Source organism: Anabrus simplex, chromosome 6 (assembly GCF_040414725.1).
Source record: "Anabrus simplex isolate iqAnaSimp1 chromosome 6, ASM4041472v1, whole genome shotgun sequence".
Lineage (NCBI taxonomy): Eukaryota > Metazoa > Arthropoda > Insecta > Orthoptera > Tettigoniidae > Anabrus > Anabrus simplex.
The window spans coordinates 235020788-235037547 of record NC_090270.1 but is presented as its reverse complement, the minus strand read 5'-3'; the positions used below and the strand labels follow the sequence as shown (position 1 = coordinate 235037547).

Sequence of the window (16760 nt, the reverse complement as noted above, 5' to 3'; positions counted from 1 at the left end):
GGATGGAAGTAGTCCAGATGTGATGCTAAGAAATAAAGCTTTAGGCTCATATTACAACTGAGTTGGTTAAATTTGTACAACATGTTCCTTACAAATTCTTTGTATAGAGGTTCCCTGATGTTGCCAAGGAACTTTGTCACTACTTCTTCGAATGTGTTCGATGCATCTTCCTCAATTTTGGTGCTCATTTCTGTGAAATTTTTGTCCATCATCAGCTTACAAATTTATGGTCCATTAAATACTTCATCTTTGATTTTTGCATCTGATAATGTGGAAACTTTTGTGCATAAATATTTGAAGCATGGACAAATTTTGTCTAATGCCTTAACATACAGTTTCATCATTCCCAAACTGATGTGCAAGGATGGAAGTAAAATGTTTTCACAGTCAACAAACTTACATTCAAGACATTTTTGGAACCAGATTGAAGTTGCTCCCTTTCAGGGCAATGTACAGTATCCTAGTTTTTATTCTGTGCCCTGCTATCCCATTCACATAGGAAACAGGTAAATTTTGTGTAGCAGTTCTGTTGTCCCAGCAGCAATCCAATGACCTTCAAATCACTGCAAATTTGTCTCTCATGCTCATGATATCTAATTCTTTCAAGCACCAACTTTAATCTCGCCTATGTTTTGGACAGCTTTGTGGAATGTGCAAGTGATATTGAAGCCATAACATTGCTGTTATGAAGCAAAACAGCTTTAAGACTTCTTTTGGAGAAAAAAAAAATGCCATTTGCTAGGATCACATTCTTTCCCTCCCAATTGATGCAGAAGATTTTGAACATAGATACAAAATACAAGTTGATCTTCTTGTGTATAATATTTTTGAATTTCTTTTTCAAGATTTCCATACCAGGAAAATGTAATTGTGAATGCCAGCATATTCTTTTCACACAGTTTTGAGCCAAGTAATTCACTCTTTTCTTTGGTTAACTCTAAATCTCTTGTCAAATCATTCAATTTGGATTGTGTAAATTTGTTTCTTGGTGTGTCATACTGATGGGGGCTCGAAATCCATTTCTTCAACATCTGATTGCAAGGAACTGCTATCAGTTTCATCACTCAAGTTACCAGGTGGAGTAGGTACCAGTACAGGTGAGTCAGGCCCAAGAGGAACAGGCCAAATACCTGACAAAAGATTTGGATATTTAATTTTGTTTTTGTTTTTCTTATTGTAACCAACAATGTTGTCATACAAAAATAACAGTCGTCATAATGATCGTTTTGGATGGGTATGGCAATCGGCATTGCATTTTGTTTGCCCTCATACCAGTAATGAAATCCCTTGACACAGGTATTGCATGCAATATGAGGCGCAAAAGATTTGTCTTAATCTCCAACTTTCAATTGGAAGTAAGAAAAGTAAAGTTGCTTCTCAAATGAGTTCTTTTGACAACCTTTGGAATCAAACACATAATTAATGCACACACGCATGGATACAAATGAATGTAAAAGACACACTAAACGCGCACATAGTGGAAAGTTAAGTCTCTCAAAACTAAAGAAAATTCCCTCAGGTTAAGAATTTTGGCACTGTTGGAATTGCTCATTACTGCAGTTCTCCGAATTGTTTTTTTAACACATCATCACAGAGTGTATATAGTGTAAATAGTTATGTAACTACCGAGGAAAATGACATGTTCACCATACTATCTTTCAAAGCGTGCAGTTTAAAGAAAGCTTCCAGACAGCAGTTCCTGAGGTCGAGTCTCAGGGCACTAAATCCAGCTATAGTGTGTGTTGGAGAAACATGGCTGGAACCATCTATTCATGATGGAGAAGTGTTCCTGGACTCGTATATCCTGTTCTGGAAGGATCTGGACATCAGGGGGTGGAGTGCTCATTGCCATGAAACCGGAACTGTATCCTGTTTGCTTGAAGCATCTTGAGACTGATGCCGAGGCTGCGTGGGTGGAATTTACAAGCAATGGTGCAAAGTTTCTCATAGGATCAGTTCATCGAGCTCCGAAATCAGTACAGCATATCAGAGATCAACTGTTACAGTCACTCAGTATTGTGCTACCCATCCAGTATAAATACAAAGCTATTCATGTAATAGGTGACTTCAATTAAGATATAGTTCAATCCCTATTCCAAAAAAATCATCTCGTGAGCAACTTCCTTACTGTATTCTATGACCTATTTCTTTATTAACTGACCAAAGAACCTACCCATATCAGACTAACCTCATGCTCTACAATACACCTATTCCTCACCAATCAGTCATCTTCAGTGCATAAAACCAAAGTTATCCCAGGTTTCAGTGGTCACTCAGCTAATATAGCCACACTGTAACTCAAAAAGCACGATGAGGGCAGTCTACAATTACAAGAAGTCTGACTGGAACTTGTTATCATCATTGTTCCTTCAATACCTTCCACTCCAAGCTCACTGAACACCAGGGACATGGACTTAGCGTTGAACGAATGGTGTGACACCTTCTTTTGATGTATAGACCAGGCTATACTGAAAGTAACCATTTCGAGTAAGAGATATTCTCCATGGATCACTAGAAATATTCTTAAAATGATCAGAAAAATAAATTCATTGTATAAAAAGTGGAGAAGTTGCACCACTGACCTTACATGGGAGAGGTACAAGAGAGTGATAAATGACATGAAGCAGCTCATTCATGAATCTTACAACAATTACATCCTTAAAATAAGCAGAAATAATAAGGAGACATGGCAACTCATCACATAGCTCTTTCTATGCTAATGGTAAAGTTGTAAATAACCCACAAGACATCTGTGAGGCTGTCAATGACAGTTTTAGAGAGAACTATGTTAAGCCAAATACAGCCGTTAACTTGCATGTAGCCAGGTCATCACCTCCACCGCTCCCCCTCTGCAACTTGTTCTTCTCCATACCCTAATGACCACCAGCTTATGGAAAATATGACCCCATACTGCGACAGGCCTGAACAACATACCTGGCAGATTTTACTGCAGTGTGTGGAAGCTGTACCTCCCTCCCTGTGCGCACTATTCAACTACTCTATCATTAAAGGAGCCATGCCATGTGAGTGGAAAAGTGCTAATGTGGTGACTGTATACAAAAAGAGTGATAAGGAAAGTTTTTAAAAATCACGGGCCAGTGTTCTTAATATCTATTGCCTGTAAATGCATGGAGTGGTTGATAGTAAACAGCATGCTGGAATTCTTAAGGGAGAATAACTTGCTTAACTCTAATCAGCATGGTTTTCTCCCAGGGCATTCCTGCACAACGTTATTGACAAAGGTCGCTGATGACTGGCAGTTTAACTTGGATCAACCTGATGTGATACAAATTGACTGTATCACACTAGATTGGTCCAAAGCCTTCAACTAAATGACACATCAGCAGCTTCTGTTGAAAAGGCTAGGAAAACAACAGATAGGAAATCTACCACCTGGGCGACTGCCCTAAATGCAGATAAGTAGTGATTGATTGATTGATTGATTGATTGATTGATTGATTGATTGATTGATTGATTGATTGATTGATTGATTGATTGATTGGAAACTACAACAGCTCAGCATAGGAGGCAATATATTGGCATGGATAAGATCCTTCCTGGGGAATAGGACCCAGTGTGTGGTGTACGGAGGTGCTTGATCACCGGCTGTTCCAGTAACATCTGGAAATAATACAAGATTCTGTGATCAGGGCTCTCCTCTTTACTGTCTTTGTTTTCGAACTCCCAGGTTGTGTCTTATCTTCAATAACCCAATATGCCAACGAGACTGTGCTGTGCAGGTGTATAAGAAATAAGAAAGATGCCCTTGCTCTACAATATGATATGGAGAATCTGTCAATGTTGTGCAGTGTAAATAGCCTGAATATAAATGTAAATAAGTGTACATATATAAGAATGAGTAGGTCAAGAAATCCCATCGCGAATAGTTATAAACTAGGGAAACATATCATTCCACAGTGCATTGCTTTGAAACTACTTGGAATAACTGTCTGTGTCAATTTAAAGTGGAATTTACAGTGTGAAGAGGCAAGGTGCAAGCCAACAAAAATCCTGGGGTTCCTATATAGTGTGCCATTCCACCGTTCTATATTTGCATCAGTAGGAACAAAAATGGTGTTCAAGCCATTAAAAGGTCAATGTGAAAGCAACTAACATCGGTACAAACCGAAATGATAATCCTTTCAACCGGTAGTCACCGAAAGAACCATACTTAGAAGGCTGTGAGAAAAGAATGACAGAAGCGGATTATTTAAACCAATTATTAAGGAAAAAGAGACTTCCATTAGAACATTCTACACAATTTAGCACTACGGCAAGTAAGACGGAGTCGAGCAAAGAAAGAAGCCAGCTTATCAGATTTTAAGATCAGATATTGACGGAGAATAAAAATCCGTGGCAGCCCGCTCAACGTCAACTTCATAGATTGAATAACTGCGCGAAATTTAAAGACCAGCAAAAAGGAGTTAGCAAGTCTGGTACAACAAATACGTCATGGCTGGACTTAGAGTTTTATATTTGTCTGATACTGCACATCGTAAACAGCAGAGTCCAACTAGCTGTCAAGTGCATTTCTAATAAGCACGGAGAAATCGCATTCGCTCGGCAAGCGAAAGAGTTTTTACAAATAGTAGCACAGTTAGAACTACTATATCGAAACTAATCGTCCCAGAGCATATTTTATTCTGATATCATAGGCATTATGAAATGAAGATAAATTGCAGGATGACAATATTAACTAATACATTGTATTATTCTGTTCCTAACGTACCAGAGACCACTATGATGTTGTAAAAGACCAAGGCAGAGACTACTCCGACTATGGTGGCGCTTTACGAGGTTGATGACCCAGGAGGATTGAAAGTCAGCTGAGAAGACGAGATGGACCCGATTACCTAAAGCAGAACCATGGAGCGAGGCCTACCATTCCCAATGACCAACAGCGAGATGGCAAACAGGGCCCAATAAGCAAAGTTAAGTCCCCTATGAGTCGTTTTTTCGTAAGTAGAAACCTTTATTTTTGGCTATGTGTTGATATATTTTGTGACATTGTGCGTGCGTATATAATATTGAAGTGTAATTACACGGATGTAGGTATTCATCTGATGTTACTGTCAATCCCATATGTAGGCGTAAAATACCAGTGAAAGCCGTTCGCAAATTTATCAATGTGGTGTGAGAGAAAGTAATAGATATTTTTAATCATTAACAGTGAAGTGTTAAAGTGTAATATGAGTGTCAATATACATGTGTGATGGCTTTATCGGAATAGCAAGCTAAGAGATCGTATTTAGGGAATGTTTATGACGAAATATAGTAGTAAGCTTAGTATTATGATACACGTTTCTTTGACACTATGACGGTAAGGATAATGTTTTTATATGTGAAGGTTATGGCACATATGCATCGTATTTAATGAGATGGGTGCTTGAAATGCATTGATATGGATATTATGTGATATTTGGAATGGTAAATGGTGAATGAAATAATAATATAAGCGGATGTTAAGTTGTGATGGTGATATTTATTTTTATTTGAGAGGTTGGTCATAGTAGTCTTCTGTGAGATGATAGTACGTGCAAATTATGCATTCTAAGATATATATTGAAACGTACTGCTTTCAATTGCTGTTTTTATTCCCAGATACACAAAGTAGGTTAGGATACGATCTCAATGCCATCAATACAGTGTTGTTTGAGTATGTAGGATCATCAGATGAGCCAAGAGGCTAATAACGATAATATTTAGGCCTTCACTGAGTTATTTATGACCATTTTCAAGTACTCTCACACATGGTAACCTAATTCCTGATTTTTATGTGAGTACGTTGACACATCACTGGTGACTTAGTCATTCATGTACGGATTTTTAGATGAAGGTAGAGTCTTCTAACATGCCAGTTTCTCCACTTGTGGTATAATTTGTTAGAAAGTTAATTAAATACACTTGGCAATGCTACATTCAGCCAGACACGCACTTAAATTGAATTTTAACCATGGATTAAGATAATAATTATGTGAATTAACCACATAAGCCATATGATAGTATTAATTTGAAATCAATCACGACTTAGAGCGGACCGAATTTGCTTATATGGAGATCAGATCTTATGAAACATGAAAAACAAAGTGAACTTTCAAGCATATTAGTTAACTGAAGTCCTCAGAAAACAGACATTGCTTTCCCATATGATTTTCTACTGTGTATGGACACAGATATTAGGTTTAGTACAAAATGACATTCGTTTCACTAGTCATATTTGAGTTAAAGGTTAAATGACAGAACTTTAAGTGACTTTGAGGAGCAATTCAGCTCAGAGAAAAGAGATTCCAAGTCTTAATGAATTATTTATTTGGCTATTTTCACTGTGTTCTACATTCTGTTTTAAAACTATAATCTGAAATGATGTATATAGAAATGAGTGTAATTTTCTTTTCACTTTTAAACAATTGAATGCATCTAATTCTTACAACTCTATTTAGTATGTTTTATTTGATTAATATATTTTAATTTTTCAATTGATTCTTCGAACATTATTTATATCTGACTTAGATTTTCAACAGGCCAGGGTTAATGAATCGATAGTTAGGGCCTAGATTTCAACTACTTATTTCGAGTTTTTCCAAACCTATTTTTCTTTATTTCAACTTAATTGTAACTGATGGAGATATTTATAGTATTACGAAGCTATCTACGTTGTATGAGGCATTTTTAACGATATCTTAGGTAACATTTCCTTAATATTTGGACTGAATAGTCAATAAAAGTTGAGTAGTAAAACTCCATAATTCTTTTAATGCCTACTTAGTATAAGAACTAGATGTAAGACTGTAATAACTCATTTTTTGATTGCGATTTTGTTGGCGACACATGCGAATCAGTTGAAATATCGTATTAACCTGAAATTTGCGATTAATTTCGGCGACATGCGAGTATGGTATCCGACTGATAGCGTGTTGGAGACGTCCTTCTGCGTAGGTTGAGATTTACCATAGGCCATCGGCATACTTTCTCAAACGGAACCCACAACCGAGCAACATTAATCAGATAGAATCATTTAAGAGCTAGTCTGGATCTCATGTATCCTCACCTGGACGCAGGAACGGTGCAATAGGAATTTAAGAGGGTTCAGTCTATGAGCAATAAGATCAGCTTACATTTGCATGGTTCGGCCCATACTTATGTGTGGTCTACCTGCTTGGCATCCCACAACAATGGAGGTATGAGAAAGCTGCAGGGAGTACAATGCTGCACCGAAAGGCCAATTAACTGTCATTCCCCCTTCCATCGAATAAGGCTGTCTTCCAATGAGACAATAGCCAAACAAACTGACATGATCTTTCCCTAGAAATCCCTCTCTACCTCTATAGAAATTGATCCCTTCCAACATCTATCACTTGTTTATTGCTCAGCTCAGAGAGGCGAAGGAGCTACCCTTTTTCCGCCTTTTGCATGAACCTCTGCCTTTCAGAAGGGTGGTTTCTATTAGCATTCCACAAAGCTATGAAAGGCTCTGTCAGAGGATGTCAAGAACTTGCCTCTTCCAAAATTTCAAATGTACATAAAGAAAAATGTAATTTAATGGAACAATTTTATATGTCTGTGAGTGTGTGGGTGAATGACTGAATGATTGGCAGAGTGAAAGGAAGTATGCGAGCACAGGAATGATTGAATAAATGATTAGCTAACTATCGATAGACAGAATGAATGAGCAGTAGGAAATTATATATACACAGTATATCTTGCACAGTACCATTTACGAATTTTGTAAACTATGTAAATGATATCTCAACTTAGGATAGGTCTAGGGAATATTTTATAAGTACATGGGGGCTCACTCTTTTTCTCTAGACCTTCCATATTTCTGAACAGAATTGTGATAAATAAATAACACGAATATTAATACTATGTCTTATCTGTGGACCAACTTCCCTCACACTATTAATATTGTGTATTTCTAGAAAACAGAGCTAAGAACTTCAGCCCTTGCTTATGTCTTGATCTACCATCTTCATACATGGGAATAATCATGTGTTTCTCTCCCTCGCTGCATAATGTACTATTAATCCAAAGTGAGTGGTGTGAGAACATCTCTCATTGTTATATCTTATGAAAGCAGATACTACAAAACAGAAATGCATCAAAACTAGATGTGATATGAAAAAAATGATCATTTTCGGACTCAGGGCATCGATTTCCATTTTAAAAAGTCATATTTTTTATTTTACTGCAAAATCATGTTGACCTGCCAGTTCAGTGTTTCATAACACAAGAAAATTGTGACACTAAACCCACCACTCCAACTCCCATAATTCCCTGATAACCCCCAAAATCCCCCCCCCCCCCCACAGCAAGGCAATCAATTATAAAACATAAAAACTAAGCAAGCTCTCGTCGACCTCCTCCCTCCCCTCTAATCAAACCAAGTGTCATATTGAGAATAAAATAATAAAATAGTTCACTCTGTTTCAGACAGCCAGCAAACACCAGCTCAATACATACTACCCTGAAGGTATTTACTGCAACAAACTTGTAAATATATCCAACCTGATTCATAAATAAATAAGTAATAACCCATCATAAATATCCATGTACAAATACTATCCATACGCTACCCATAATATGCACTGTAAATATCTTCTGTAATCATAAGAATTGGTAAAAATTCAATTCAGAAACCATTGTACACATTGTAAATATTCCATATAATCTGTAAAACATAATCAATATTGTAAATATTTCATGTAATCCATAAAACATCATTATTCATGTAATTTTTTGCTGTAAATATAACCTTAACATCCAGTTTCCTGAATTAAAAATAATAAAAAAAATCCTCTAACCCACATCAAATCTTAACAAATGGAAACAGAGTAAATTGTAAAATAAAAATTGTAAAGCTATATCCTCATATTGTAACATATGGAAAAATGTAAATTGGAAAATGTAACCATAGATTGTAACTGAGCAAAATTGTAAAACTACAATTGTAACTATATTGTAAAACAAATGGAAAAGCAAATCATAAACTGGAAAATTGTGACCTAGAAAATGCTAAAGAGCAAATCTAACTGAAAATTGTCAAACCATGTAATAACAAATTGTACAATTTGAAAAATCAATAAAGCACTTAGCCAAGAGGCCGAAACTCCAACCCAGCTCCTTCACCAATATGAACCTGCCTACCCACTTCCTAACTCTTTCAAATCTCCAAACCTGCTGAATCTTCTGGCCAGAGAGAAGACGTTACCTTCTAGTTAGCTCTAGGTCAGTGTTCCATACTGTCCTACATAACATGCATTAGCTTGCTGAGATCAAAGAGTACTATCTTTAAAAATATTTTTACCTCATTATCATAGCTGTTACAAGGGATGCGTAGTGGGCAGTCAGACCTTGAGGAGACAACTTCTTTAGTACCTGGAAGTGAGCCAAATAACTATTATAACCCAATACAGTACATAATAGATTTTTAAACTCCATTCAAATACAACAATGTTACCTAACATTAAGTTACAGCTACTTCAAGCAAACAAGCTTGTAGTTTTAGGGGACTGTTGATATCGTGACCAAAATCATGGACTAGTGATGTTACAAGTCAAATATGTCATCAGCTTGAGTAACTGGTATTTAGAAACCTTATCAACATAATCTGGTGTCTGATCAGATCGAGGACGGAGAACACTGGCACAGACCCACACCCAGGATAGCGGGAAGTAAAGATGGAAATCCACAGACAGGGATTGTGTTACAAGTTGCCCAATTATCAAGTTCATGGACAAATAACATCTAAGCATGTCCCAACATTGAGCTGCAAGAACATTAGAAGAATCCACCCTTAGCAATAGAATAACAAGTTAACCAGCTTTTTCCACCAAGCATGAATGGGACTTAAAAAAGAAGATTTTATCTCCTGAACTGGAAGCTGACATATATTTTTATTAGTATTTTAATTAAGAATAAGTTTTAATTATACTTTAATTACATCACAAGTAATTAGTTTAAAAAAAGTTAATTAGTGTTTTTTCAATAATACGGTTCTGCGTAGAAGCTAAAAAAGGAGATTTAAAAGATGTTTTTATCTTCTCAATTGGAAAAAATTAACAATATTTTAGTTAAGGAGAAGTTTTTAATAACTTTTTAAGCATTTTTCCCCACCCCTGCAAACCCCTACCCCACCCCCCCTCGCCACTCTCATCCTTTTCAATAGACAAAGTTTTAAGTTTCCTACAAGAAGATATCAAGGCTAACATGAGAACATATATTGTGCATACTTTCACCTTTTTTATACCTAAGTGAATGTAGCTGATGATGACTGCAAAGCAGTCAAAACATGTACTATTAATGATTTTATAAAATTGCCAAAGTCAAATAAAGGTATTGATTAGGTGGCTAAATAATTCTTTGATTCTTAAAAATTTCATGGCGAGTGATACTTTGTGTAGAAGACTCAAGGGTTTCATTTTTCTGTTAGATTTTTCTTAAATGTATGAAAGCTATACTCATAATATTGGATTTAACAAAGAAGGCATTCAAAATTTCCAAGACACTCTCAATAACCTGATACTCTCTCTATTTGGGCACCCCCCATGTACAATGAAAGGTTGGATTAGCGAGAGTTTAGTGTAATGGTTTTTTTTCTTTTCTTTCAGAAATCATTTATATGTTAGATTAACACTTGCTGTCAGTTAAAAGAAAAAAACATTTAATAAAGAAGAAAACAAACATTCTGAATTATTCTCAAATGTAAACCAAATAATAGTCTCAATTCTTTCTAAAGAAAATTAATTTTACAACAAACTGAGGAAAAAAGTTTCAGTAATTTGTTAAAAATAAAAGTTGGGGCCAATGACCTAGCTGTTAGGCCCCTTTAAACAACAATCATCATCATCAAAAATAAATTTAATAACTGGTTTCTTGTTTAGGTTAAGAATCAATCAGTCAATAGAAAGCATTCAGCCACACCTGGGGCTATTCAGGCCATTTCCTATCTCTGATCTCATGCTTCAGCACTTAAGTTGACTTATCTATATTCAACTCAAGTTAAATGAGTTGAAATATTTGACTCGTTATCACTACATGGGACTTCCAGTGTTATCTGGAATCCAAACCAAAGAGATGCGACTTTTCATTTCCAAAATGCCGCAAGCATTGGTTGGAATTCAACTCGTGGCCCGCCTAGGTAAGAAGTCAGTCAGCTATTATGATCCCCACAACTACTTCCTTTCCAAGTCTAGCCTTACTAATAGAAATACATATAACCAACAAGTGCATGGGTTGTTGGTCATGATGTCTCACCCCTTAAAATGAACGATTTAAAAGGAATGATAAGTCAACATTTTTAACTCTGTGAAAGACATCATTACAGTAAATTTCTGTACTAAAATATTGAATTAATAAACATGGTTAAGGTAAAAAGCCCCTTTTGGTATAAGGAAAATGCGACTTAATTGACAGTGATAGAATGAAGGCAGTGTAACCAGTTGTCTCGGAGTTACTTGGAAGATTGAGGGTTGGTTCTAAATCTCTGCCATTACTAGTGATTGAACTTTGGTATACCCACTGGTATAGATAACATCTTATCCACTGAGTAAACATGGTTCACAGAAACTAAAAGTTATGCTCCAAACTTATATGAAGAGGAGATGTATAAACTAGTCTCATAACTAGAGACGGGAATTTGCCTATTTTATTCCTGTGTTCAGAAACGTAGGCTTTTGTGATATAAATCCGTTTTAGGGTCTTTTTAGCTATTTTTCGTTGGTTTTATTGTGCCTATAAATGCCTATTTCAGGGGTTTGTGCCTATTTGGAGTATAATTGCCTATTTGATGCCTTTTGACTGTATTTAAAAAAAGTCATTTTTCTTCCAGTGCATTATATTGCACCTAGTGTGCTCGACAGAATTATCTTCTCTTTTCTCAATATCTGTTTACTCCATGAACAAAAAATGGGAATTCTCAGAAGTCACCAGAAATAGTTCTAGGGAAATTTCCAGCAGGAAAAACAAGGAACAATTTGACCTCGAAGCCTTCAACCCCTCCAACCTCCTAAGAGATATGCAAGAACCAGTCAACTTCGAACTATGTTGCACAACCCATATGCCCTGTACCTTCATTTCGATGCGAACTATTGTACGCGTACACTTTACGTTCAGAACGTGTTGTGATTTATTGGGAAGTGGAAGAGGAAAAAAAAAAAAAAGAAAGTGTGTTTGCGGCAATGCCCAAAGAAAAATCGTCGAGGTCCTACTAGCTGAACCAGTCGATTACAGGTGATCCCAATTTCACTACGGATGGAAGGGTAGTCTGTCAAGCTTCATGTAAGGAGGTAAGTTTGTTTCTTTGTTTTATCTTTTTTGTGATTGAGAACTATGATTGCATTTCATTGTGGCATATATAGGCCTATTCATTTATGTATTGTGGCAAGTTGTTTTGTTGCAATGCTGTATTAGTCGTGAACTTTCAATAATTTATATTGCTAAAATGCAAATAATCATTAAATTACTGAACGAGGAGTTAGAACGCGGGTGGTCTATTGTCACAGAATGGATGAAAATTAAATCGGTATTTTGAACTGTGATTCATTTCCTGTATAAATAGAGATTTACAATTGAAATGCAATTTTTGAAACTCCCTTTAAAAAATCAGGAATTTTATTACACTTCCGCTAAGCCTTCACGAAACACAGGTTGCAGATCCAATGTAGCCCAGCTACGACGATGCCACAGCGTGTTTTACAAGGTTGCCAAGACTATCTTTACAAGAAAAGGCCAGCAAAAAGACCGTTGGTCATATTGGTGAGGTCCGGTTATTAACCGTTGTGCTTGGGGGGTCTGAGGGGCGTAAGTATCCTAGGTTAACAAGCCTCTAACATCCCCTATAGAGTCTAGCTAAATTGTGACAAAAATAATGTTTTCTGCTAGTGGCTTTACGTCGCACGGACACAGATAGGTCTTATGGCGACGATAGGATAGGAAAGGGCTAGGAGTGGGAAGGAAGCAGCCGTGGCCTTAATTACGGTACAGCCTCAGCATTTGTCTGGTGCGAAAATGGGAAACCACGGAAAACCATCTTCAGGCCTGCCGACAGTGGGATTCCAACCCACTATCTCCTGGATGCAAGCTCACAGCTGTGCGCCCCTAACCACATGGCCAACTCGCCAGGTAAAATAAGGTTATGGGCGCATGTCACGACAATTTCAAATTACGTGGATTTTAATTTTCAACGAGTGTGGTGGCCTTTTGGGCACACAATAGCAGGATCTATTGCAGGCAACAGAAAGTAGTCTTCATGACAGCTGACCCGGCTGACCAAAGCCGGCGAATAGAAACAAATAAAATGTTCACAAATCTGAGATTTATAGTGCCTCCGTTTTCATTCTTATATACAAGTAAGAATAGTGCTAGGGCCAGCTTGGTGGGTCCTTGGCAAGCATAAAGAACGAATCTCTCCTCTACGCTACTCTGATATCGTTTCACGCCGTTTTATTATATTTTTCACCCGGTGAACTCGACAAGATGTTGCCAAATAATAACTGAATATCCTTGAGGATATATTTCCATATAAATTACTAATTCCCTTGTTCCTACTTTAAAGTTTTGTTCTTCTAGAAACATCATCTCTAATAGTCTTCTTTTTTTATGAAACAAATGCATGATATATACTAAGCACTAGCTGATGTACCCGTGCTTCGCTACGGGATTCTCAGAAAGACTGACTTTGTGGTTTTCCTAACTGAAATCAACATAGGTCATTACAAAAACGTAAGTATGAATATAGCGATTGAAAGAAATGCTATCATATAAAATACTCGATGAAATGGAAAGCCGCACGTCTTATCACTTTTAATGAACAGTGCTGCGGTTAGATTGCGGTGACAATCTAATAGTCCAAAGTTCCAGAGCTGGGATGACCAGGCCGCAGATTGCCATGAATACTCATCTGTCATTATTCCGCTAAATATGCACACTGTTCATTCGAATCAGTGCCTCAGAGTAGGGACTGAATAGCCCCAATGCTATGATGATCCAGTGTGTTACGTACCAGTAGTATCAGAAAATTTATAAACCAGGGGAATGGCATGCTAAAGAAGAAAGTTATCTAACTCCCCAGCTACTTCCCATCATTATTCAGGCAGGCTGTTACACTCTGTCCGACTAGGCGAGTTGACCGTGTGGTTAGTGGTGCGCAGCTGTGAGCTTGCATCCGAGAGATAGTGGATTCAAACTCCATTGTCGGCAGCGCTGAAGATGGTATTCCGTGGTTTCCCACTTTCACACCAGTCAAATGCTGGGCCTGTACCTTAATTAAGGCCTAAGGCACTCCTAGCCCTTTCCTATCCCATCGTCGCCAAAAACCTATCTATGTCGGTGCGACGGAAATAAAATAATAAATACTCTGTACGCAGCAGTAATCCTATCTACCGGAGATGAGGGGCAACAGAAGGCACAAAGCACATCACGACAAACAATGGTCAATGTAATGTTATCGTTGATCAATGTTATGATCTTTCTATATTGTAGGCCTACACATTTAGTTTTCTTTCGACTCTGTGATTTGTAAAATATTTTATACCATAAACTTATTCTCCGACTTTACATATCGATTTTCATTAAATACTGTTTACCCATTTTCTGGTTACTCGGCGCTGATATGGACTTAGTAACAAAAATCCAAAATCATGAGTATCTTTGTGATCATAGCCAGTACGGTAACAATGTATAAGACATGAATAATAGGAAATTTAATACTATATAACCCTAGTTATGTAGCATTCATTGATTACACCTCTAATAAGAAATATTTGAGAATTACATTTTAGGCCTTCCCCTAAACTACCATTTCACTCAGCGTGAATAAAATATTTTACAGCCTAGACTATAGTGACTTATTTCCTGACTTTGCATACCGATTTTCATCAAGATAGGACTACTAATAACAACAATATTTGAGAAATATATTTTAGGCCTTCCCCTAAACTACCATTTTTCTCAGCGTGAATACAATTATTGATAGCCTAGATTCTAGCAACTTATTCCCCAACTTTGCATACCCATGTTCTTTAAAATACGACCACTAATAACATAAATAGTTGAGAATTCAATTTTAGGCCTTCCCCTAAACTACCATTTCACTCAGCGTGAGTAAAATGATTTATAGCCTAGATTGTAGCGGCTCATCCCCCGACTTCACATACCGATTTTCATTAGACCACTAATAATATAAATAGTTGAGAATTCAATTTTAGGCCTTCCCCTAAACTACCATTTCTCTCAGCGTGAGTAAAATAATTTATAGCCTAGATTGTAGAGGCTCATCCCCCGACTTCACATACCGATTTTCATTAAATTCTCTTCAACCATTTTCTCGTGATGCTTGTACATACATACATACAGACAGACAGACAGACAGAAATTATGGAAAAGTAAACAGTGCATTTTCTTGTTACTATGGATATGACCGATACAGAAATACCATTATTTTCAAATTTGGAGCAATGTACAGACAAAACTCTTATTTTATATATATAGATTATTGTCAATTAGCCCGACTGTAGAAATTTAAGATGTAGGGACAATGCAATTTATGTCAATTTTATTATTTTTCAGAACAAATGTGAGAAAAATACCACATAAATCAACTGAGAAATACTGCGATGTATCTGATACAAGTACAGAAATCTGTATCAGCGCAGCCTTTCTACCAGTCCACCTTGGGCAGCGACCAACAACCATTTTCTTCAGACCTATGCACTGCAATGTTGGGAGCTAATATGCCCTTGCATAAACCGGAGCATCTTCAAATTTCAACAAGCTGCCGAGAGCAATCATCAAGTTGGAGAAGAGTGGCATGCCGCTGGTGGAGTCATTTATAATTTCAGAAGAAGTTAGGGGAAGTTTTGACCGAACCTCTGGGAAGGCAGCCGCTGTTAGCGAAATAAAACCAGATGAAGTGACTTCACTGAAGTTTTGTCCAATCACTTCATGTGATGTTGAGAGATTTCTCTCAGTACAAAAACATTATGCATGAGAGGAGAACAAGATTGTTTTTCCTTTCCTTTTATAGTAACTGAGTGTGTTATTAAATTATAAGAAATTTTTCATGCCTATTTTACACGTTAGTGCCTATTTAACTGCCTATTTTGGCTAATTTAAGAGCCTATATACCTGTCTATTTTAACTATTTTTAGTGCCTATAATTCTCGTCTCTACTCAGAACATTATAATTCTCTAGAATTACCAGCAGTCTTCTTATGGGAACAATTATAAGTCGGATCCCACCATTTTCAGTGTCTGTTTCAGAGGTATGTTAATCTTTCATGTCATAAGGGGGAATGGACCTCAATCCAGACTCGAATGACAGGAAATTGCTACGGTAGTACTGGGAATCAGTCCCAAGACCACCAGGGCAGTAGTCTGACACACTTACCAAGGCTTATGTGTAAACATTTTCATGACCATTACAATTCACAAGTAATGCAAATAGTTCAGCTATTATCTATATATTACATGCTTTTATCAAATAATTTGTACAAAGCCATAGTGTTCATACCATGTTTAGTCTCTCTCTTACTATATTTCCTATTTTTAGGATATGGCAGCACAGTCTCCACTGAGTTCTGAGGATTATAAATTAATCATTGCTTTTTCATGAGATATAAAACCTTTGATTTCCTAATTTTTTAATATACATTTCATTACATAGCTGAGTGACTTGTGTGTCAATTTATATGTTCTGTTTTCACCTCTTGCATCACTGCAGTTAACTAGTCAGAGTTCCTCTTACAGAAAACAAAACTCTATAT

At 36.8% G+C, this 16760-nt stretch overlaps 1 protein-coding gene across 1 annotated transcript in view; it reads right to left on the bottom strand.

Moving 5' to 3' along the window:
- The window catches only part of LOC136875948 (uncharacterized), a 168581-nt gene that overhangs the window by 137365 nt on the left and 14456 nt on the right, over positions 1-16760 (bottom strand). The window contains exon 3 of the mRNA XM_067149567.2: positions 9305-9375. Within this exon, the coding sequence (XP_067005668.2) occupies positions 9305-9375 (71 nt within the window). The remainder of the gene's footprint in view (positions 1-9304; positions 9376-16760) is intronic.